Source organism: Neophocaena asiaeorientalis, unplaced genomic scaffold (genome assembly GCF_003031525.2).
Source record: "Neophocaena asiaeorientalis asiaeorientalis breed wild unplaced genomic scaffold, Neophocaena_asiaeorientalis_V1.1 scaffold92, whole genome shotgun sequence".
NCBI classification, from domain to species: Eukaryota; Metazoa; Chordata; class Mammalia; order Artiodactyla; family Phocoenidae; genus Neophocaena; species Neophocaena asiaeorientalis.
Window position 1 is genome coordinate 3,572,343 of NW_020174057.1, and position 24,085 is coordinate 3,596,427.

At 38.6% G+C, this 24,085-nt stretch overlaps 2 protein-coding genes across 3 annotated transcripts in view; one reads left to right on the forward strand and one right to left on the reverse strand.

The window, feature by feature from the left end:
* Positions 1–10,181, forward strand: part of UBE2N (ubiquitin conjugating enzyme E2 N) — a 37,639-nt gene extending 27,458 nt beyond the window's left edge. Inside the window, exons 2-4 of the mRNA XM_024754392.1 lie at positions 5,030–5,276; positions 5,470–5,610; positions 6,472–10,181. Of these exons, the coding sequence (XP_024610160.1) occupies positions 5,030–5,276; positions 5,470–5,610; positions 6,472–6,512 (429 nt within the window). The 3' untranslated portion in view covers positions 6,513–10,181. The remainder of the gene's footprint in view (positions 1–5,029; positions 5,277–5,469; positions 5,611–6,471) is intronic.
* A 4,328-nt stretch (positions 10,182–14,509) lies between these two features.
* Positions 14,510–24,085, reverse strand: part of NUDT4 (nudix hydrolase 4) — a 16,659-nt gene continuing 7,083 nt past the window's right edge. The window contains exons 2-5 of one of the 2 annotated variants that reach the window (XM_024754361.1): positions 20,371–20,481; positions 19,540–19,584; positions 17,617–17,701; positions 14,510–17,338 (exon numbers count right to left, since the gene is read on the reverse strand). In XM_024754361.1, the coding sequence (XP_024610129.1) occupies positions 17,136–17,338; positions 17,617–17,701; positions 19,540–19,584; positions 20,371–20,481 (444 nt within the window). In that variant the 3' untranslated portion in view covers positions 14,510–17,135. Of the gene's footprint in view, positions 17,339–17,616; positions 17,705–19,539; positions 19,585–20,370; positions 20,482–24,085 lie in introns of both variants that reach the window. The other variant, XM_024754362.1, reaches the window with a different exon arrangement.

Consider the following 24,085-nt stretch of genomic DNA (forward strand, 5'->3'; position numbering starts at 1 on the left):
CTGTGGTGTTATTCTGGGATTTGCTCTTTGAGTCCCAATAGATCTGTTGATAATCAGATCAATTTGATGTTATTTAAATCCTTTAAAGTATTTGTAGCATGAACTGCTATATGCATTCTGTAAGATGACATAGTTTCCTTGCGACCTAATCTTGTTGCCACTTAAATTCATATTCTCCTTTTATGTACTTCCTTTTCTACTTTTTGTAACCAATTTTCTAAACTAGTCTACATTACTTTCTATTCTGCATGGCCTAACCTAAGTTCTACCTGGGATTCAGTCCCAGGATTGCTTTTAAACAAATAGGATCACAAAATGCAACTACAGGTTATTGTTTTCTTTAAAAACAAACACTGTTATTTAATAAATCTTGAAACTTGTTACTGTGCTTTGTTCTTACCCTAGATTCTTTTTGAGTTGGTTATAATGTGACTGTGGCCTTCTTATGTGACTTCATTTGCCAAGTCCCTTTACAGTGTTATCTCATTTGCTCTTCATAGCACCTCTGCATGAGAGGTAATGTTAACTATATAGATGAGGAAGCTGAGGCTCAGAGCAATGTAAATTACGTGCTCAAAACTGTAGTTAAGCAATGCACTAGTAATTTGAACCCATTATTTCTAGACTTGAAGAATACTTCACTGTCTTTCTGCCAAAGGATAGGATAAAACTAGAACGTGTTTCACAGTTATAACCATGTGTGAGAGTAGTAGCAGGAAGGATTTTATTTCCTACCCAGTTTTTGCCTTTTTAGGGAAAAATCGACAACTTCTGTGGGAGAGAATTGTTCCATTTGGTTTGGATTTTATTCTTTTTTTCCTCCTGTAATTTATGCTGTGGGTTTGGGAAATGAGTGCTGTGTAGTCAAATAATTACGCATCTGTTCATTATATCAAAATCCGTTAGGACTTGAGAGCATATAAAAACTATTTCAAAAAGTTTTCGATACCCAAGAGCTTATTCTAGAATGTGTTCTGATGAAATCTGATACTTGATCAGGCCACGTGATATGTTTAATATGTACATTCTTTAGAAAGACTGTCTGATTTTGAGGGTGAACTGAAGATGGGGAGAATGCGCTCTCTGCCTCTGACAATGTCTACAGAGAGTGATTTTGAAGCTATTTTGGGATGTGATCTTAGAGGCCCTTCTGGAAGCTTTTTATAGCTTTGAATAGAGCTACTATTTCGTTTAACCAGGGAATGGTGTTTTGGGGTTCTTGGACCCCAGCTTTCTCTTTTTTTCCCCCAGTCTCTCTCTCTTTATGGCTTTCTAAAAATATGAAGACCTGGGGTAAAACCAAAGGAGGATGGAGGTGAGGAGTCAAAATTCAAGGAATTTTACCATCCACTTCTTTTCTCATACCTTCACGCCTGCTGTTCATCCTGGTATCTTTACTTTTTCTCTTTTGTTCTAGTTACATGTTGGAGGACTTCCCAAGATGGGAGGCTTCTTTATTGCCTCTTGAGATTTTTAATGCTCCAAAAAATGTTTTACTTTGTTTGAATCTAAAGAATATTTTGCTGAAAGTAGTGTATATCGTTTCAGTTTTTGATTTGCCCTTGCATTGCCATGATTAAAACAAAACAAAACAAACTAGTCTTGAATTAAAGTATTAAAAGCATTACTTTAAATGAGTTTAACACATTTTGGGAAAGGATTTGATTTTGTATCTGCATCTTGTGACTATTTCAATATATAACCGTGCTGACAGAGAAATCTTTTTTTAGTATATGCACTGCAGGCTGTAGAGTGAAGTAGTGTAAGGTGTATACTTTTTCTTAAATGAAGGCAGTGTGAATACAATATTCTCATTCATTGATTTTCATACCTAAATGTTTAGATACTGCAGTGTTCTAAATGTTTTTGACTACACATACGTATTCAAAGGGTTGAAAATATATTACTAATATATAAAACTACATGTACTATTATTGTCAGTTTTTATATTGAATATTAACATTTTTCTGGCTAAATAATTTATAAATATAAATTAGATTATTTCTTACCACACCTGAGTGGATTTTTTTTTTTTTTTTTTTTTTTTCCAAAAAATTTAAACAATGTTGTAAGGTTACCAGAAAAATATTTTAGGGAAATAGTTTTATAATTTTGAAGTGACAAGTATGTGTGTGTGTGTGTGTGTGTGTGTGTGTACATGAATAAATATATACCTTAAATATACATTATATACATATACATTTACATATACATATATGTAATATTTACATATACAGATACATATGTAATATATAAATATATACATTTAAAGAAAAATTTTCCCAAACTTAGAGTTTGAGTGATAATAGCTTTTTTTTTTTTTTTTTTTTTGCCATATGCGGGCCTCCCACTGTTGTGGCCTCTCCCATTGCGGAGCACAGACTCCGGATGCGCAGGCTCAGCAGCCATGGCTCACAGGCCCAGCCGCTCTGCGGCATGTGGGATCTTCCCGGACCGGGGCACGAACCCGTGTCCCTGCATCGGGAGGTGGACTCTCAACCACTGCGCCGCCAGGGAAGCCCCTGAGTGGATTCTTTTTCTTCTTGAGATGTGCTCATCCTGCTTTGAATAACATTAATGTTAAAGATGAAATTTCTGATTGTTTATTCCTCGTTCTTTGTAACATTAGATAGATTCATAAGTCAGTAAGATATTTACTGGACATCTGTGGTGCCAGGCACTGTTCCAAATGCTGAGGATATAGCAGTAAATAAACACAAATCTCCCCTTCTGTGTTACTTACATTCCAAACAAAACAAGTGAGATGTAATATGTTCGGAGGCCCTGGAGATACAGTTGGTGGGGCAGGGGGAGCAGGGATAGAGGGGGAGGGTGTGGGATAGGTGGAGTGGGGTTTGCAGATTCGATTATGGAGGCTTCACTGAGAGAAAACACATTTGAATGGAGATCTTGGGAACTGGGTGGGTGAGCTCTATAGAAAGTTGGGGGAAGAAAAGTGAGCACAAAGTACCTGAGGGAGGAGTATGCCTCGCAGGTTGAAGAACTACATAGAAGCTAGTCTGGCTGGAACAAAGCAGATGAGATGGGGGGATAGGGTGGCAGAAGCATAGCTGAAGATGGCTAAGAGATAGGTGGAATGAGGGGATCACGTAAAGCTTCTTTTGGGGGGCATTATAAGGACTTTGATTTTTAAAAGTTCTGTGGAATACAGATGGGGGTTGAGGGTCAGAAGCAGGTAGAACAAGTTAGTTGGCTGTTGAAGTCTGTCAGGTGAGAGCTGATGGTGGCTTGGATCAGGAGTGTAGCAGTGGAGTGATGAGACTTCTGTCCAATTCCGGGTAGATTTCGAAGTTCAAGCCAACAAAATTTGCTTATCAGGTTAGATGGGTGGGGTATGAAGGAAAAGGTGGATCAGTTGGAAGGATGGATTTCTGGTTAACTGACTCGAGGAAGGCTTTGAGGAGGAGCAGGTTGAGGGTGGGGAAAGGTCATGCTACATTTGGGATGCGTATTAGACATTTAAGAGCAGCTGTTGAGCAGACAGTTATGGATAGAAGAGGCGTGATTCAGGGAGATATCTGTGCAGGATATGCTTTTGGGGCTTCAGCATATATGGAGTGGATTGAGTATTTAAATTCATTGGACTGGATGAGATCACTCTGGAAGTGTGTAGGCAGAGTAGAAGACCTAGGACAGAGCCCTGGCGCACGTTAATATTGGAGTATTGGGGAGGTGGGAATAAACTGCAAGGAGCTGCTGCCATACAAGTAGGAAGAGAGCCAGGAGAGTGTACAAGTAGGAAGAGAGCCAGCTGCAGGAAGCTGGATGAAGCCTTGCAGACCAAGGAGAGGGCAGACCAGCTGGGTAAGATATTGTGTTTAAGTCAATTAAGATGCAGATTAAGCTTTAGCCATTTGATTTTACCATGTGGGAATCATTGATGACCTCAACAAGCAGGTTGGTGGCTAGAGCCTGATTGGAGAGTTGTGTTCAAGATAGGAGGGGAGGAGAGAAATTGGAGACATGCAAGTATAGATAACTTTCAAAGAGGAGCAAAGCAATGGGGCAGTAGCTGGTGGGGGAGAGTCAGGTCAAGGTCATTTTCTCCTTTTTTGGGCGAGAAATTACAGTAAGTTTGTATAGTTTGGGGAAAGATCCAATAAAGAGGGGAAACTGATGATTCAAGAGAGGAAGGCGATGCTAGAGCAATGTCCTTGAGTAGGTGAGAAGGAGATAAGATCTAGTGGAGAGGTTGGTTTTAGCCAGTGACAGCCATTTCATCCTTAGTAACAGGAGAAAAGGTGCAGAGCACATGGGCACACACATGCGGGTTGGTATACAAATGCTACAGTGGGAACTTAAGGAGGTTTCTATTTTCTCATGAAATACAAAGCAGAGTTACCAGCCAAAAGTGAGGATGTGGATGGAGATATTGGAGGTTTGAACAGAGAGGAGGAAGGATATTACAGTTATTTAGGAGAGAGGGAGAAAGATGGAAAAGAGAACTAATGATATGATTGCTGAGGGAGCAAGAAGGGTCCATTTGAGTCGTTGTCAATTTTAGAGACTAATCAGCGTGGTTGTGTATATGTCTCTAGCCCTGTTTAAATGCCTAGGCACTTGTACTTATTTTGTTCCATTATATTTTTCAGAGGGGAGATTTTTCAATGGCTTTAAAAACTAATTTTACTTTTTAAACAGCTTGGTTTTGGTAAAGTTTAAACAGAGCAAGTTACTTTACCTATGTAGTAATTCTAGTGTTTTTTTTTCTTCTCTTTTCCTTGAGTATAAGATCAGTTTCATTAGTCTAATTTTATTCTCAACGTATTTGTAGACATTTGTAGCTGGAATTGTATATGATGTCATCAGTATTTGCTTGCAGTTGCTTTCAGCTGATTGTGATTATGTTTTTTCCTTTGAACTTTGCATTTTATTAAGCTAAATAAAAACTATTTAGGAGATTGGAGAGGTTCTTTTATGTCCAATTCCAAGAGATAAATTTTCTTTTATTTTGGTGTTTAGCAGAATGATATTTGTTTCACAAATGTGTTATGTTTTTCTGTTGTAGGAAACCCAGCGTTTGCTGGCAGAGCCAGTTCCCGGCATTAAAGCAGAACCAGATGAGAGCAACGCCCGTTATTTTCATGTGGTCATTGCTGGCCCTCAGGATTCCCCCTTTGAGGGAGGGACTTTTAAACTTGAACTATTCCTTCCGGAAGAATACCCAATGGCAGCCCCTAAAGTACGTTTCATGACCAAAATTTATCATCCTAATGTAGACAAGTTGGGAAGAATATGTTTAGATATTTTGAAAGGTAAGTGTTATCTTTATCATTATATGCTATTAAGATTTCACCTTTTTCTCTTAAGCATTCCCTTTTGAGAATCTGAATATTGTAATTTTACCTTATATAATATAAAGACCACAGAACTCTGTAGGAGGGAAGTGCAGCAGTTCTGTGGCTGTTTTTTTCATGCTTGGTCATTCTGGGCCTGTTACCTTCATAGATAAGTGGTCCCCAGCACTGCAGATCCGCACAGTTCTGCTATCGATCCAGGCTTTGTTAAGTGCTCCCAATCCAGATGATCCATTAGCAAATGATGTAGCGGAGCAGTGGAAGACCAACGAAGCCCAAGCCATAGAAACAGGTATTTAATATTCATTCTCCTTCACACCACTTCCACTTTAAAAAACAACCTGTACCTTTTTTTGGGGGGGGGTGGGTTGGGCGGGGGCTGCACTGCGCTCAGCTTGCCAGATCTTAGTTCCTGGGCCTAAGATCTCCTGGGCAGTGAGAGCACCGAGTCCTAACCACTAGACCGCCAGGGAATTCCCCTGTACCACCGTCTTAAAAACATCATTTAGAGTCTTAACAAGAAAAAGAAAAAATACATTAAAAGGAAAAAAATCAGATCTTTCTTATAGTATGTAAATAACCTCTTAACAAAAGATGTTCAAACGCCATCTTATAGCCTGCTACATGACTCCCAAATTTAAAGAGGAACTGTAATTGGGAGATCTTGGACTCTTGCATAACTACACATGATTTAACAAATACCTGAGTGCCTGCCATTCATCTAGCAATACTTAAAGATAATGGAAGACCTTTAAGCTTCTTTGAGCTGTTTTTGCAATCTGTTTGATTAAACTAAACTATGTGTCAGTTTTTAGTTAGGGAGTTTGAAATCAGTAAGCTTCTTGCTACAGATTTTAACATAATTAATGAGGAGGATTATATGTCTAGAAATGAAGGAGACAAAAGAAGACAGCTCTTTTCATCCTGTTGAATTTTGTAGAACTTTAAAATTCTATTGTAGTGTTTTGGTAATTAGACACATAGACAATCTTTCTGCCCTGATCCAGATTATAGAAAATGGCATGAATTTAAGGGATTACAGCATGCTGTTTCCATAATTAACTTAATACTGTTTGTTTACTTTTTATAGAGTTTGGAAAGGAACATATTGAAGTAAGTAAAGTAATAATTGCATGTTTGTTTTTGTCTGCAGCTAGAGCATGGACTAGGCTATATGCCATGAATAATATTTAAATCGATCCGATCATCAAGTGTGCATCACTTCTCTTGTTCTGCCAAGACTTCTTCCTTTTTTGTTTGCATTTAATGGACACAGTCTTAGAAACATTACAGAATAAAAGCCCAGACATCTTCAGTCCTTTGGTGATTAAATGCACATTAGCAAATCTATGTCTTGTCCTGATTCACTGTTGTAAAGCATGAGCAGAGGCTAGAAGTGTCATCTGGATTGTTGCGAAATGTTTAAAAGCAGTGGCCTTTCTCTGCTTTTATTCATTTCCCCATCATGGTTTGAGTATAAAGCACTGTGAATGAAGGTAGTTGTCAGGGTTAGCTGCAGGGGTGTGGGTGTTTTTCTTTATTATTATTATTTTTTTGGTGGTGGGGGGAAGGTAGTTTTATTTTAATTTTATGGGCTCCTTTCCCCCTTTTTATGGTGATCTGATTGCATTGGTTAAAAGCAGCTAACCAGTTCTTTAGAATATGCTCTCTAGCCAAGTCTAACTTTCTTTAGACCATGTAGATGGACAAGCTTGATTGTTTTAACCAAAATGGGAACCTTAAACAAACATCACAGCCCTCACTAATAACATTGTGCCTTTGCTGTCAAGTGTAGAATCCTCCCTTCAAGAAAAAGCTTGTGACCATTTTGTATGGCTTGTCTGGAAACTTCTGTAAATCTTATGTTTTAGTAAAATATTTTTTGTTATTCTACTTTGCCTTTGTACAGTTTATTTTACTGTGTTTATTTCATTTTTCCCAATGTGACAATCGTATTTAAAAATTAAAACTGATGGAACATTCTCTTTTGGTCTTCAACGTCTGACAAATTGAATGGCAAGAGGAGGATTTTGCCAGTTTCTTTTCACTAATGCAAAATTTGTGTTAAGATATATCACTGAATGGAGTATTTATAAGCTGGCCCTGAGCATGCCTAAAGCATCAGTATGTGACATTTTTTACCTCCTAGAAATTTGAAATAAATGTGTTTGTGTTGTCTGATTAGTTAGATGATCATTGGTGTCTTGCCACAATGTTTGAAAATTACTGTAGAGGAGAGAGAGTCACAGCACAGCCACACTCGTGACTGGCTTTATGTGGGACTTTCACACGTGCCACATTTGTGTCTGGCATTTGCATTATGACTTTGCTCTTAGTTCTTGTCTCAGAACTTCATGTGTGACCACTGGTGTGTGTTATTAGGAAACACCAATCTGATAATCACTTGGGGTTTGCTCAGGCCATTTATGAGTCTTTCTTACAGACCTGCTGAGCAAATCTCAAGCAGCCAGCTTGCATAAGTGTCATCAGAAAGGTTTCTCCCTTAGAGGGCATCATATCCTCAATTAATGATTCTTACTGTCATCCCTCTAATATTTGCTACGGGAGCTCCTTTTATTCTTTAATTTGATAATCAACTCTTTTTTCTGCATTGACAGAGTTCCTCCCCCACAAAACTGTTCTTTCCCACCCTTCCATATCTAATTCCTGATTCTTGTTATTTTTAAGACATAAATGTAGTCAGTCATAAGTATGTAAATGTTAACCTGTGGGTTGGAACCTTTGTCTCTTGCAGTTTAAGGTAATGGATATTGTAGCCCATCTGAATTTCCCCGCCTCTTATTCTCGTAACTTCTGGAGTTTTTTCAGAATGTGGTGTATTTTATTGTGCTCCTATGTAAGATGAAGAATTATCTATTAAAATTACATTTTCAACATACAAAAGTTTTTGATGACTGGTAACTGATATCCTTCCAAATAAATGCATTGCTTGGAAACAAATGCTAGTTTAACTCAGAATAAAATTGTTCATAACCCTAATATTGTAAATTTAAAGACTTAACAGCAGTTGTCATTTATAACAATTCTTGAGCTGTTTAGAAGTTGTCTTGCCACTAAGGAAACTGAATCTCATTCTGGGGCCAAAATGAGTGAACACTTCAAGCAGTTAAATAGCGATCAGCTTTATTTATTGCAGATGGCACTACTCATGATGATAGCTAGTATTACATAGTGATTTACAAGTTATAAAATTCCAGATTTAAATCTGTTGCTCTACAAAATGTATCTAAAATAGGCCTCTGAGTTTTTGAGTTATAGAAATACAGAAATGAAATAATTCACTGTTTTTATTTCAAATACATGAATTCCTAATTTCATGGCATCCTGGTTTTTTCCTTTGTAATTTTGATAAGAGTCCCCATTGTTTTGGTAATACTTCCTTTCTCAACCAGTGAGATGAAACAAGAACCTGTGTGTTGAGCTTTCTTAGGATTTAAGGGGCTCTGGAAGAGTCTAAGATAAGAGTTCGAAAACTGAGAGCTACATCTGGCTTTGGGGCCTATTTTCCTTGGCCCACACAGTGTGGTTGGTTAAAACATTTTGAATTCAGTGCCAACGTTTAAAAAAATCAGGAGACTCACATGAAAATCCAGAATTCTGGTAACTTGAATAATCTGAAGTTCTGGCAGCAGCAGACATGACCTGGCTTATGTAGGGTACCTTCTGGGAGGAGCTGAGTAACAGCCATCCTAAGAAGAGCTTGTCATTCTTCTCTTAATTCAGTGACTCTCCAGCTTGTTAGAGTCCTCTCCCAGCCCACCTGCTCCTTTATGTAGTTCTTCTTGCTCGTAAGTCTTTGACTTTGTAACTACTAAGCTTATGGACACAGTTATTCGTCAAGTAAGAGTGCCTAATATGTGCCCAACACTGTACTACTTGTTGGGGATGATTAGGTGTATGAGACTGGCATGGGACGTTCCTTTGTGGACCTTCTAATCTAATGGGGGAGGGGGGCATGGACAAAGAGCAGTTTCCACTCTGATGGAGAAGGGAAGTAAGCACTTGGGAGGGGCCACTCTTCTGGATTCAACACCTCCAGGCTGGGGAACAGCATGTGCAAAGCCCTGCGAGAGGAAAAGAATCTGACTATATTGATAAGTGCTTCTTGAAAGTCAACTCTGCCCATTCAGAAGCTTTTCTGAAATCCTGAGGTATTAATAGGAGCTTCGTTTTTCATGTGATTTTTCAATTTTGTTGTCTCCTTTGCTGTGATTTGCTTCCACACTAGTTAGTCTTGGTCCTCTCAGAGGCTGTCTAATGAGATCTCAGATTTGAAATTATGTAGAACTTAAACTCTGTTCTACACCAAGAACACACTTTTAATAAAGTTTCAGAGCATTTAAAAATAAATCAATACACAGCAGCCATAGGTGCTATGGTTTAGCACTATTAAAGGAGAGTGTGGCGGGGAAATCTGGTATCCTTTAAGACATAAACACAATTTTAGCTAAATGGAACTAAATGGTATCATGGGAATGATAGGAATCGGCTTTATTTTTCTATTTGATGGTTCAGGAATCTGTTGGCTACTTACTCTAGCCACATCAACTTTTTGTTAGTTGCAGTAGCAAAGGTTTAAAAATACAGCCTTACCTACAAAAGGTGGCAAAAAAAAAAAAAATGCCGTGATTATAGGGCAGCTAATTCAACAGTCTATTTAAAAAAAATATTTCATTGGAATAATGTATTTTGGGGCTGGGGGCAACATTTCATTTAGCTATTTAGCATGCTGCTTAGTTTAAGAAATATCAGGGGTTTATTTTTAAATGACTTGATCACAAAAGCAAAATATGTTGACTGTAATAACTTGAAATATTAAGAATAAAAATCTGTACTCCACCATCCAGACTGGTGATACTTTGTTTCCTTAACCAAATCCCCCACCCCCTGAGTTAATTTCCATTTTTATCATTGAGGTTGGAAATTGGGAGGATTTGTTCCAAGAGTTGGCTTTGCTACAGCTTTATGTTACAAATTGGACAAGTTCCCATTGGCTGCAAAACTGGGAGTTGGACTAAAGTTTTTCCTGTTAAGTATGGAACTCAACATGAAGAGTCTGGGTCCTCCCTTCTCCCTGCAATTTCACCTTTGCTACCCTTTAGCTGATCTCATTTCGTATGTGCCAGTTGGCGTAGCATTTCAAAAGCGTATGAATGCAGACTTGATAACCAAGCTGAGCCACTGTGGACTTGATGTAGTTGTTTCTGGTTGGTTGGAGAAGCATATGGTAATTGTCTGAATATTTAGACCTTCCTTGTCTCGTAGCAGAGCAACTGAAATCCCATGATCTCGTAGACGTTCATTTTATGGTGCTCATTAAGGAGCTTTAACATTGCTCTGCTAAGCATTTTTACCTATGGGACAAAAAAAGTTTTAGGAATTATGAAAGATTTGATAACTCAGGTTCCTATCATGTGGAATAACTAGCACATTCCCACTTTACATATTCCTGATCCATATTCACCCACCATGTGACTCCTTTTGAAATAGTTTATGATCTAGATTAGTAAATCCCAATAACTCTTGTTTCATTATAACCTAGCAAGTTTACAAAGTATTCTGGCTTAGGTTCAACAGTAGACTACTCAAGATGACTTACTCAGAACTGTCAAAAGCAGTTATGTTGGTTACAATATGTTGGTTACACTAAATTTGAACTTGGTGCTGTTTTCCTTATGTTTTGGCAGGAAGCATCAGGACTGTGAGTAACCAAAAGAGTAGGGCCAAATTCTTGTAATCCGTGTTTTTTCATTCTGAAACGGTAAATATTTTGGGCTCTGCAGGCCATGAGTCTGTCTCGATTACTGAACTCTGCCAGTGTGGTGAGAAAGCATCCATAGACAATTTTAAACAAATGGGCATGCTGTGCTCTTCTCTAACAAAACTTTAATTTTCACGTCACAAGGTATTTTTTTCCCAACCACTAGAAATGTGAAAAACATTCCAAGTTTGTGGACTATACAAAAAACAGGCTGGGGACTCCATTTGGTCTGTAGGCTGAATTAACCCCTACCTCCTTGGCAGTGATTGATTATTCCACTGCTCTTGTGTTAGAACCGACGGAGATGTCTCTCCTCCCCCATTTAAAAAGTGATACGGGGCTTCCTTGGTGGCGCAGTGGTTGAGAATCTGCCTGCTAATGCAGGGGACACGGGTTCGAGCCCTGGTCTGGGAAGATCCCACATGCCGCAGAGCAACTGGGCCCGTGAGCCACAACTGCTGAGCCTGCGCGTCTGGAGCCTGTGCTCCACAACAAGAGAGGCTGCAATAATGAGGGGCCCGCGCCCCACGATGAAGAGTGGCCGCCGCTTGCCACAACTAGAGAAAGCCCTCGCACAGAAATGAAGACCCAACACAGCCAAAAAAAAAAACAAATAAGCCAAGCATTTGAAGCCCTTTAAAAAAAAAAAGTGATACGTTACTGTTACTCCAATAACGGAAAAGATTTGTGGTGCAGATTTCCTTTTTCTGCTTTGATAGTAATATATATTTTGATAAGTTATATACAGGTTGGGCACTTATAAAACCCAGTTTTTTCATTTGAGATTATTGAACATTTTCACACTGAAAATTTCTCAGAACGTTTACTTAAAAACTATACAGGATTTTATTTTTTTGGCTGCGCCTCTCGGCATGCAGGATCTTAGTTCCCCAACCAGGGATCGAACCCGTGCCTCCTGAAGTGGAAGTGCAGAATCTTAACCACTGGACTGCTAGGGAAGTCCCTATACAGGATTTTTAAAGGAAATCTGAAATCTGTACAGGCTCCTTTAAAAAATGTGACCTTAACAGGTAATGCTGTACTTTTTCAATTAGCATTATTGAAAGGACCTCCATCTGTGGCAGCACATTTCTTTGGTAGCTGTATAGTGTCTATCAAGTAGATGACCATAATTTAACCCCCAGTTTGTACATTTAAATTGATGCCAGTTTTATAAATAATGCAATACACATCTTTGACCATATTTTGATTTTGCAACTTGTTGAAGTATTTTTGTTGACTAGATTCCCAGAAGTGGAATTGGTGAAGGGGCTATATGCATTTAAAGATAGTTACTACTACTGTTGCTCTCAAAAAGGCCATACCAGTTTACTCTGCATCCTTAACCTGAATGCCATTTTTATGTCTATAATATTCCATTATATGGATATATTACTAGTTAACCATTACCCCTTTGGGCCTGGGCATTTTATTTCCATGTCTCACCACTTTGGTTGCCTTACCTTGGTAGGTACATCTGTGTCCACATTCCTGGAGATTAGATTCCTAGTGTAGTAACTTGATTAAAAGGTATTTTATTTCTTGATACACAGTAATAGCCAAGTATTTTTTATTTCACTAATTTGATTAAGGAATGAATTTGAGTAAAAATTGAGAAAAGCAGTTAAGAATTACGGTGCTATTATAATGTCTGGCACTGGTGGTGTTTAATTAGAACCAGGAAATGGGATGTCCAGAGGGTAGTATTCCACATATTGGGAAGAGTAACTTTTGGGATAATTAGTTGAAATCGCATCAAAGTAGAGGAATTTAAGACTAGCTTCTGGGGACTTCCCTGGTGGTGCAGTGGTTAAGAATCCGCCTGCCAACTCAGGGGACACAGGTTCGATCCCGGTCCAGGAAGATCCCACATGCAGCGCAGCAGCTAAGCCCATGTGCCACAACTACTGAAGCCCACACGCCTAGAGCCTGTGCTCAGAAGAGGAGCCACCGCAGTGAGAAGCCCGTGCACTGCGATGAAGAGTAGCTTCTGCCTGCCACAGCTAGAGAAAGCCCATGCACGGCAATGAAGACCCAACCCAGTCAAAAATAAAATTTAAAAAAAGCTAGTTTCAGAGTAAATTAGGGTCTTTGACATAATGCAATGCCAAGATGGCCCTTAGAAGCCTTCTCATCTTACTGCTAGAATTTAGCCAATGGCACTAGTCAGGAAGGTATTAAAAATGAGAGAAAGTAGCACCAGGGATGAGATCACTTTTCAACCTTTGTTCTACAATTCCATATAAAATGTATGTATATAAAGCATTTGATGGGGATCACATTTTTATATAAAATTTTGCTTTTGAAGATGGTACCTATATGTCTTAAAAAATAGATCTAACACCTTGAAAGACATTTTCTGATGTATAAATAAATATCACTCATCTCTACTTCACTAGAATATAAGCTCCTTGAGGGTACAAACTTGTTCTGTTCTGTAGCTCTAATGCTAGGCATAAAGCAGGTGCTGACTACTGTGCAGCTAATGGTAAAGAGTTGCATTAAGAATTTATGAAACAAGGTATTGGATGGAAACTTCGAGACAATCAGCTACACAGCAACGTTCCAGCTGTCACAAATCCATTACAAACTATACTTCAATAAATACTCAACTAGTGTTTAGTCTGTGTAAGAGACATGTAGAGAATTCTTGTATTCCAACATGAAGACATTAGAAAATGCCAAGTTTTCTCTTTTCCTCCAATTTAACAATCCTAATCAAAAACCAAATGAGATTTGAGTAGAACTTTTATGTGAGGATTCTAAGGCTCATCTTAGGTAAATAATATTTTGGGTAAATATAATGGCCTCACCAGTCACCCTTTTAAAACAGAGCTGTAATAATTAATATGGGGACTTCCCAGGTGGTCCAGTGGTTAAGACTCCACACTCCCAATGCAGGGGGCCCGGGTTTGATGCCTGGTCAGGGAACTAGAGCCCGCGTCCAGCAACTAAAGATCCTGCAGGTGGCAACGAAGATACTGAGTACCGCAACTAAGACCCAGCGCAACCAAAATAAATATTTAAAAAAAAATAATGTGATGGTAGTGTAGAAAGTGTCTGCAACATATTACAGCAAAATACTCACAGAATAAGCCAAGAGCCCTTGAAAATTGTTAAAATAATTATAACACAAACCCCATTAGGAAAGGGGACTAGCAATAAATAAGACAACCACAGTGGCATGACTGGTGTCCAATAAGATGGAAAACATACATTAGGAGAGTAATGGCAACACCTTACTGGTGAGCTGTTCCTTTTAACTCAGTTCCACTAGTAAGGATCATAAAAGGGAAGTGTATAAATGAACTACTACTAAGAGAGAATTATATGGCCACCCATGGGAAAACAGTAAAGTTGTTACTGTGGAATGCCAGACAAGTTTTCACTTGCACAGTGTTAAGATATGTTAAAAAAAAATTCATTTCCATTTTTTATTTGATGTTTCCAAATATAAAAAAAGTCAAGATTCTTACACCAATTATCTCAAATGAGACCATGCAAAGCAACTTAAAGTGTATACAACAATCATTCCCCCTTCAGTTTTGCTGCTTTATACAACTGTATGATCAACAGAAAATTGAATGGCATGTGCCTGGTTGGAAAATTTCACCGGTTTACAAACGAACGAATGAACAAACAAAAACCCAACAACACACATGCAAGATAGCTGCTACTTTGTGTCTGCGAATCAACTTACAAACTTTTTAAAATTTAGGAGCCACACGGAACTGAAAATTTTAGCTGCCCAATTTTATCCAACTACCCCACAGAAAGCACAAATGACAGTCCCAACACTGTAAACTTTTAAGAGTTGAGATAGTAGACAGTGTTTGTTATTTATAGTAGATTCAACTGTTGAGTCTGCAAATGTAGGCTTTTTTCTCTTAACAGAAATAAATCTCCTTAGCGCCTTTCCTCTAATTTTGCTAGGCTGGGTTCCAAAAGAATAGTGAAGAACCCTTCATGTGAAATTTAAAGTGTGACGACTGAAATATTCTGACGCATTATACAAATTTTTGCTAGTTGCATAGTAAAGACAGGTGGTTTGCTAAATGGCACTGAAGAAAACCCGACCCAGTGGCACTACTTAGTCCAAATGTTTCTGACCAAAGAAAATTATACAACAATATTTATAGGCTCACTTTTAAGAAATGGCTGACATTAATACTGTACATATTTTACATGTCAAATACATAGTCCAAGGGTTTATAAAATAAGTTCATGCATCATTACTTCTAATATCATATACAAGATACCCAGCCCTCCCCCCCCACTCCCAGTACTTCTGACAACATTTCAGGTGTACACAGGCTTATATACAAAAACAATCCAGTTTCTCTGCTGTGTTAAGTATATAATTTAAAGAAACTTCAGAGATCACTGAGGAAAAAACCCTTAGTCCATCGAAGATTGATACAAAGTGTCAATCTGTGGGATTTAAAATGTTTCCTTTTAAAAAAACACCCAGAATACATAACCTCTGTACAAAGAAAAATATAAAAATTCTGGATGATCATGTTTGATCACACTACATAATTTAGAATGAAATAGCATTGGTTAAAAGTTTTTCTACTTCACTCATTCCTTTGACAGCATTAATTTGTGAACTAATATTTATATTTAGTTCAGCTGCATTTATGGCACAAGGTATCATTTTCAAAACAGTGGCACCAATTTTCCTTAAGTGTAACAGCACTCTATTTTTAGCAGCAATTATATTTTTAAAGGTTAACAATTTATAGAACAAATGTATAACTATGCTTATTTTCTACTTTATATTCCACCAGTTACAATTATTTACAAGAAGCTAACGAATGTCTACATATGGAATCATCTTTCACTTGCCCCCACCTCATTTCTGACTTGGTCAGGGAAGTATAGGTGTTTCAGACAAGGTATTTATGTGTTTTAGATGGGATTCTTGGATTTAAGTGACTATAAAGACAAGTGTAAGACAAAGCAATTCTTAATTCAGGTATGTTCCAGTGCCCCAATATTTAGTTATATGATAAATAGTACCTACTAACCAGCTGTAAAAGATGAGATGTTCTAAGGTGCCTTAACAATCTAGGTCTGTAACAGCTGAACAAGAGGCCATTTCACTCAATTGTGATGCAGTCAGCACTGACTGGCATTTAAGGTGGTAACCAGCAAGTTTAACTGAAGAGATGTCACTGAATTAAAAAACTGGAAATATGTTTTTAAAAGCAATTTACATTGAAGGAAATATGGTTCTCATGTATTCTGTGTAAAGAGAGATTATGGATGAAGGGAATCGGCAATGGAGCATGCTAACTCAAATTCCATGAATACGGTTTTTGTGATGTTATGTACTACATGCATTTTGCTTACTGTACCTGCCTAACAATCATCAGCTCTACAGAGTTAAACTTTGTGTTAAAGGACTATTGAGTTTTAAGGGAACTGGCCATATCAGGTAGTTAGGGACATAATACCGGTTGTGAAAACTGAGACAAATGAGTTGACAAATTCCGGAAAATAGGGCCATATAGAAATAGTCCAAATCTGGAATCTATGAATCAAAATTGTGATCCTATGAAACAAGTTTTTGGGTTGATGGACTGCTTTAATATCAAGAATTACTGTCGTAAATTCCCACAACAGAAGGATTTGTTGAATATGTTAATACTGTGAAAGAGAAAACAATTTAGGGGAAAAATATACCCACAAATAAGCTGATCTGACAAAAACCACAGACTGACATCAAATGGACAAAAAACTGAAAAAAAAATGCTGTGAAAATGCCAACCAAAATAATAAGGTTGGTGGGCTGGGGGCACAGTTAAGGCATCCAAAAAAAAATTCCACATGGCTTTGGCTTATTAAAATATTTTACACTATTTTTTTTTTTTTAAAGAAGATTTGAAAGCATCTGAAAAACATGCAGATTGTTTGAAAATCCTGCATGGCAAATTCAGACAGTTTGCAAGTGTCATTCAGATGTTTGCCAAGGATAATAAAGCCTCTGCCCACGAGACTGCACATGGTGGAAGAGGTCCTTCCAATTCTCTCTATCTTACACTAGACGGCAGCCCAGAGGTCTGTGCAGCAGTTACAAACAGGGTGTTACTATCTGGAAGGGAAGGGACTGTGGAATTTCCATTGGTTGGAGAACAACCCAGCTTTAGTTTTTCCAGGTACTCGGCATGTACAGGCTTATGACACTGGAGAACTTTGATGGCATCTTCTACTTTGAACCACTCTCTCTTTCTTCCTAAAAAACAGTATGAAATAAAAAATAATGAGGTCAATTTTAAAAAGCTATACACTATTAACAATGCCCCCTCAACTGTCTCCACAAATAATGACTATGTTTTTGGGAATGGCTTAGACAACAATATACTGGGGAACAATTTTAAGATAATTCAAATTTGGAGATGTATATTGATCTTCTCTAAAAAGCAACCCAACATAATTTAAGATGAAAACTGAATACACATATGTAGTATTTAAATTAAGAGAATTCAGATAGCAAAAGGAAAGGGAATTTACCTATATTAACAGAATCTTCCCAGTCTTCTAATATTTCAGTGACAGTAAGAACATAAACATATGTTCTGTGCTTTCGGTCTTGGTTCTGCTTGAATATAAAAAGAAAAGCATTTTAATCTACAAGAGCTAGCCATATACACATTTTCGTGTGAAAAATTCAGTGCGGCATACATTAGCATAGTCTATTTGCCAATATAGGCAAGTATACTCAGTCATATAACCCAGCCTAAAAGTGAGTTTATATGAGACAAAGTATTTAAAATGGTGAAATTAGCTCCCAATACTAAACTTTTAGCACTTTGATTTCTGTCCATTAGACAATTTTCATAAAGAAAATCTTAAGATTGGAATGGAATCTATATTAAAAGAACTGCATTCCTGTCATCTTTATCCTAGGTCCTATTCCTGTGGGCTAATCCCAACAGTCTTTTCTGACTATGGAAACTGCTTCCTTTAGGACCTCTGTAGAAGAGCAAATAGCCCCAGTTCCTTTAGAACATGCCTCTTAGAGGGTCACAAGATGCATACAGAGCACAGCCCTATTAACCTAGACCAGGGCCTCTCAACCTTGACCATCTACTTCATCACCCAGGATGAAAATTTTTTTTAAGAGACACTGATTCAGTGAGTCTGAGAGGAGGCCTAAGTATTTAAAAGCTTCCAGGTGAGCTATGCGCAGCAAAGGTTGAGAATAATACCTAGGATAGTCCATTTCTGGAACGTTACATTGATATTTTAGTCCTATATGCCCAAACTCAATTTTTAACCATATTAAAACTGCTGCCTAGCCTTGTCTCTAGGTTCAAAATTAAACCCAAGTTGGCCTTAAGATGAAGGGGCTCATCTTCATCTTGACTAAAGTTAGCCTTGTTTGCTATAGTCTAAGACTTTAGATAATTGCCCTATTTTTTTTTCTACCACAAATCACCTGAGCAATCCACTCATTCAGTGTCTTATGTCTTTGAGAATGAAAGAAAACTCGCAATATGTTTTCCAGTTTAACCAGGAGATGGTGCTATATAACTGGCTAAAGCAAGTGCTGAATTCTGCAAAATTCTGAATAGTTATCTTAAGAACTCTATTCTTAACAATTACTGTATTCTGGAAGTCATCAATTCTATCAAGTGCTGTACAATCAGAATTTTTTCTGAATCCCTGTAAAAGGCTTAAAATTAAAATCTGTAAGGACTGTATTTACATAGTCCTACCAGCAGGACTAAACTAACACTTAAATAGTATCTAAGTGTTACTTAGGAAAAAAAAGTAGGGAAAAAAAAGTCACAATGTGTCTGATATACCATGTATCTAGGTCTGAATTTTGGATGAAAATATATTTGAGAACAGCTTGGGTCTCATGACCTGACCTCATTTCTCCCCACCTTCCATAGAATACTTGTCACTTCCAAATTTCCTCTCCACAAATTCCATTCTGACTTCAGTCATAACAAATTATACAAGAAAATTCTACGCTTCTAGTATCTAGTCTGTGTATCTGAGTTCTGCATCCTCATGGTGTCCTTTCAGGATAAAGTCATTATGTATATCACCCAATGTTACATGCTAAAGACAAAGGGTACATTTCAAGACACTATCCATTAGAAACCTAAGCCCTTAGGTGATACTAAGGATATCACCTCCTAAAAAGTCTATACCTAAACTGTATACAGTGAACCAAGAGGTAAGTCTGTCTATATCAGCCCCACTGCATTGTCATATAAAACAAATTACCACTGTAATAATGCTGTATAAAATTCATGGTATACGAAAGTCAAGCAGCTTTTACTTCCCTCCCTCCTAATCCTTATGACTTGCTTGCCTACTGATAGTTTTAGAGGAATGTCTAGTTCAGGCTGCTGGCCTGTTAGGAAGGAAGAAGTCATCAATTCTATCATCAGCAAGATGAGGATTACTTTTGTAACTCACCTCAAATATGCCCAGGAGTCTGCCCAATTTTCCTTTGACTCCAGCCTATTAAAAAAAGATGAAATGTAAAAATTTTACCTCTACATAACAAAATTCATATGCAAGTTATTTTCTATGTGTTACACTTCCACTGCACAGTCCTGTTCCTTTTACCTAGTACTGTGACACTGGAACTTCAGTGTGTGCCCCATTCAAACCCATACTGCAAAATAACAAACTGGCACATGCTGTCTCCTAGAGGATGCTCATCCCTTAAGACCCGTCTCTAGGAAACCTTTCCAATTATGCACCAACACCCAATGAGAGCCTTACCATTCACTTCTCATTTATGCCCTAAATGCTGTTCAAGTTTTTATGGCACTTGATCTATGCTGTTTTGCCCCTGAGTGAAAGCAAGTTCTATCTCTCATCAGGTGTGAGAAGACAGGCAGGCCAAATGTGCTTTTGTGCACGTGTGTGCCCTTATTTTACTGAACTTTAAGAATAAGCCAGTAAAATAAAAGCAACTGGCTTTTTTATTCATTTGAAAAGGAACTGTAGCATATGAGGAATGTCTCTGTGCATGTTTGCTCAGTTAATACAAACCTTGCTCTGGGGCAAGGCCATCATGTTATATGTTGATCACCAATCAGACTTACTGTCTATTTTTACCAGGTAGAAAAAAAAACCTGCTTAGCAAAGCACTAGCTGTAGTCACATGCTTTAAAATGTTGAATTAGACAACCAAACAGCACCTGTGGGATCTGCCTGTCTTCTTGCCTTCTCCCCGGTGTACGCAGCAAAGTGCCTTGTTTGTGAATCTCACCCAGAACATGCTACTCTTCATCTTACCTCTTCATAAACCTCCCTCACAGCAGCACCGCCAGGCTCCTCCTCGGGCTCCATTCCTCCTCCTGGGACAATCCATTGATCTGGGTACCGACTGCTGCTCACCAACAGCACCTGCAAGATCGACCATAATTGTAAACCCCAGCCCCAGAAGCACATTCACATTCATTTCCCCATGCTACAACAGCAGAATTGGGCAACTGCAACAGAAACGGTATGACCCACAAAGCCTAAAACGCTGTTTGGCCTTTGCAGGAAACTCTGCAAATCTGGGTCAAGAACAGCATTAAGATTGAAATGTGCACACACTTAAAAAGAAACAAACAAAAACAAACACTGTATTATCACAGAGTAGTATCCTATTAGTTCACTTTTTAATGGTATCTGAAACAGGAAATATATATTCATCCTATAAGTGAAAATTTGTGTGCCAGGTTAGGTTAGAATTCACCGAAGTTGGGGGGGTGGAGAAAGGCTATGATAAATAACCAAATAATGTTCATGAAGGTAACATCTTGACCAACTTCAACAAAAATGTCTGCAAAATTACCTTAGTATATTGCCTTCAAGTAAATGCAAAGAATTCTCACCAGAAATCAATCAACTGAGAGCAAAGCTTGATCCCCAATGCAGGTTCTGGTTTTCTGACACTGTGCCAGCTTTCTGCCCAGCTTCCTCCCTACTGCCAGAGGAACGGATGGCCCTCAGGAGTTCACAGCCAGCCCAAAATTCACCTACTTGAGTAAGTTGCCAGAACTCAACCTTCCCCAAATGGAAAGTTCCAGGCTGACAGTAGTAGTTTAGCAAGTCCCACCTTTCCCCCAAACCTCTAAAATAGGGTTGGAAGATGAGGGAACACCTGTCCAGGTGCACAATCCCCCTCAACTTGAAAAAAAGCAGCACACCTTTGCCTATGGACACACCATCACCACGGAGCAGTGGATCAACTAATGCTCCAGTGATCTGAGCTCCGTTTCTCTCATTCTTGATCTGGATAGGACTCTACTGCTCCTACCAGCATCACTCCTCCAAGTATATAACTGGCAGAACAGTGGCAAGTCCAGAGAAAGCACTGTAAATGAACCCAACAGTTGACAAAGCCTTAGCTAAAGTACTAATGGCTGACACTGAGGGAACCACCAAGTCCAAATATAGCAATTTTGGTAAAGTAAAATGTAAGACAGCCTTAAATTTAAGCTTTCTTAAGTATTAGCAAATAGGGCTTATGTATCAAAATTAGAAACTAAAGAGCCAGAGTAAACAAATCTAGCAAGAACTAGAAAGCACAGGTTTCAACTTGAAGATGTTTATAACTCTACTAATCATAAACAAGATGTGTTTCATTCCTTGATGCACATGGTGATGGGTACCAGTGTCGTCCTCTGTAAAAAGAAGTAACTATCCTTTCAAGAGTGTTGAGTGTTAGTATTAAATACCTTAGATCCTAGACTAAATACTCACTGTTGGCCATTACTAGCTCTTCTGCTTTCCCACCAATTGAGTTGAATTAGCCTATCAAGACAAGCTTGTTGGGATGTCCCTGGTGGCGCAGTGGTTAAGAATCCACTTGCCAATGCAAGGGACACGGGTTTGATCCCAGTCCGGGAAGATCCCACATACCGCGGAGCAACTAAGCCCGTGTGCCACAAATACTGAGCCTGTGCGCTAGAGGCTGCGAGCCATAACCACTGGGCCCGCAAGCCACAGCTACCGAAGCCCGTGCGCCGAGAGCCCGTGCTCTGCAACAAGAGAAGCCACCGCAATGAGAAGCCAGCACACAGCAACAAAGAGTAACTTCTGCTCTCCACAACTAGAGAAAGCCTGAGCACAACAAAGACCCAACCCAGCAAAAAATAAATAAATTAAAAAAAAAAAAGATAAGCTTGCTCCCCAAATTTTGCCAGTTGTACTTGTTTTTATAATTACTGACAGTTAATGATAAATGACAGCAAGAAGGAATTACCAAAAATGGGTCTGCAAAGATTCATTAAAAATGTGTTATTAAAAACTGCTATCAAGGACTTCCCTAGTGACGCAGTGGTTAAGAATCTGCCTGCCAATGCAGGGGACACGGGTTCGAGCCCTGGTCTGGGAAGGTCCTACATGCTGCGGAGCAACTAAGTCTGTGAGCGACAACTACTGAGCCCGTGTGCCACAACTACTGAAGCCCGCGAGCCTCAACTTCTGAGCCCACGAGCCACAACCACTGAGCCCATGTGCTGCAACTACTGAAGCCTGCACACCTAGAGCCCATGCTCCGCAAGAGAAGCTACCACAACGAGAAGCCCGCACACAGCACGCAGAGTAGCCCTTGCTTGCTGAAACTAGAGAAAGCCCGCATGCAGCAACGAAGACCCAACACAGCCAAAAATAAATAATAAAAATAAATACATTTAAAAAAATTGCTATCAAATTAAGTATGGATGAGATACTAAAAAAAGACTACAAGAAGGAAATTTTAAAAATCCAGAAAGTTAAAATTCTACTCTGTACAAAGTGAACTGCAAATCAGATTTCACCTTTGTATTTTATTCAAAAACGAGACTTGCCAAGAATCTACGGTATTCAAAGACTCTGACCCTATTATCAAGACTGGCAAATGAATGTAAGTTTTTAAGTTAAAACAAAAATGTTTAAGGTACCAAAGTGTTATATCTTACATCAAGGGAGAAGTAAATGGTAACCACCAGTCCTGACCACAGAGTTGGAAGCCTCTTTTCCTGGTTACTAGGTGTGAGTTAGGGATAATCTGGTTTCTATTATCCAAACAAAGTTCTTACTACACAATGCTATGCTCTCTAAGCAACCTCCTTGATTACCTTCATAATGGAACAGGACAGTGCAGGTGGCTAGCCACCAGAAAAGTACATCTTCATTTAGTAAACAGGGAGTTTCAAAACCATCAATATTTATAATGTTTGAGTTCTGAAAAAATGAAATTCAGCGTCATATATCTAGGTCAATGACTATTATGTTCCTATTTGACCAAGACAGTCTTTAAGAACTAAATTACATAAGGTTAATAATGTTGAAAAACAATTAGTACAGTCTGTGCCTGTTTTTGAACTAACACTTAAGCTTCCGATTTAAAACCAAATCTTTATCTACAGGAGATCACTATCATATGACTAAGCTTCTCTTCCAAATGATTTAGCTGAAATCAAGAACTTATGATGCTGCAAGAGTCTCCTGACATTCCAAAGTGATTAAATTTGATTAAACCATTAACTTCAAATGTATCTTTTAAAAAAATGGTCAATTTAAAATGAGTAATACCTAAGGTATACCATCTAATGTTTAGATGATCAGCATCTAAACAACTAACTTAAGAGATCTGATAACAAGCCTTTGGTGATGGTACAGATTTGGAAACCAGTATGTTATTAAGTACTTGCCTACTCATCCTGAGTACTTTATTTGGAGTTCAAATGAGGTCAAGGCTACATGGGGGGTGTGGGGGGGAAGGAGGATGGTGATTAAGAAACAGCAAGAGGGCTTCCCTGGTGGCACAGCAGTTGAGAGTCTGCCTGCCGATGCAGGGGACACGGGTTCGTGCCCCGGTCAGGGAAGATCCCACATGCTGCGGAGCGGCTGGGCCCGTGAGCCATGGCTGCTGAGCCTGCGAGTCCGGAGCCTGTGCTCCGCAATGGGAAAGGCCACAACAGTGAGAGGCCCGCGTACAGAAAAAAAAAAAAAAAAAAAAAAAAAAAAGGAGGGG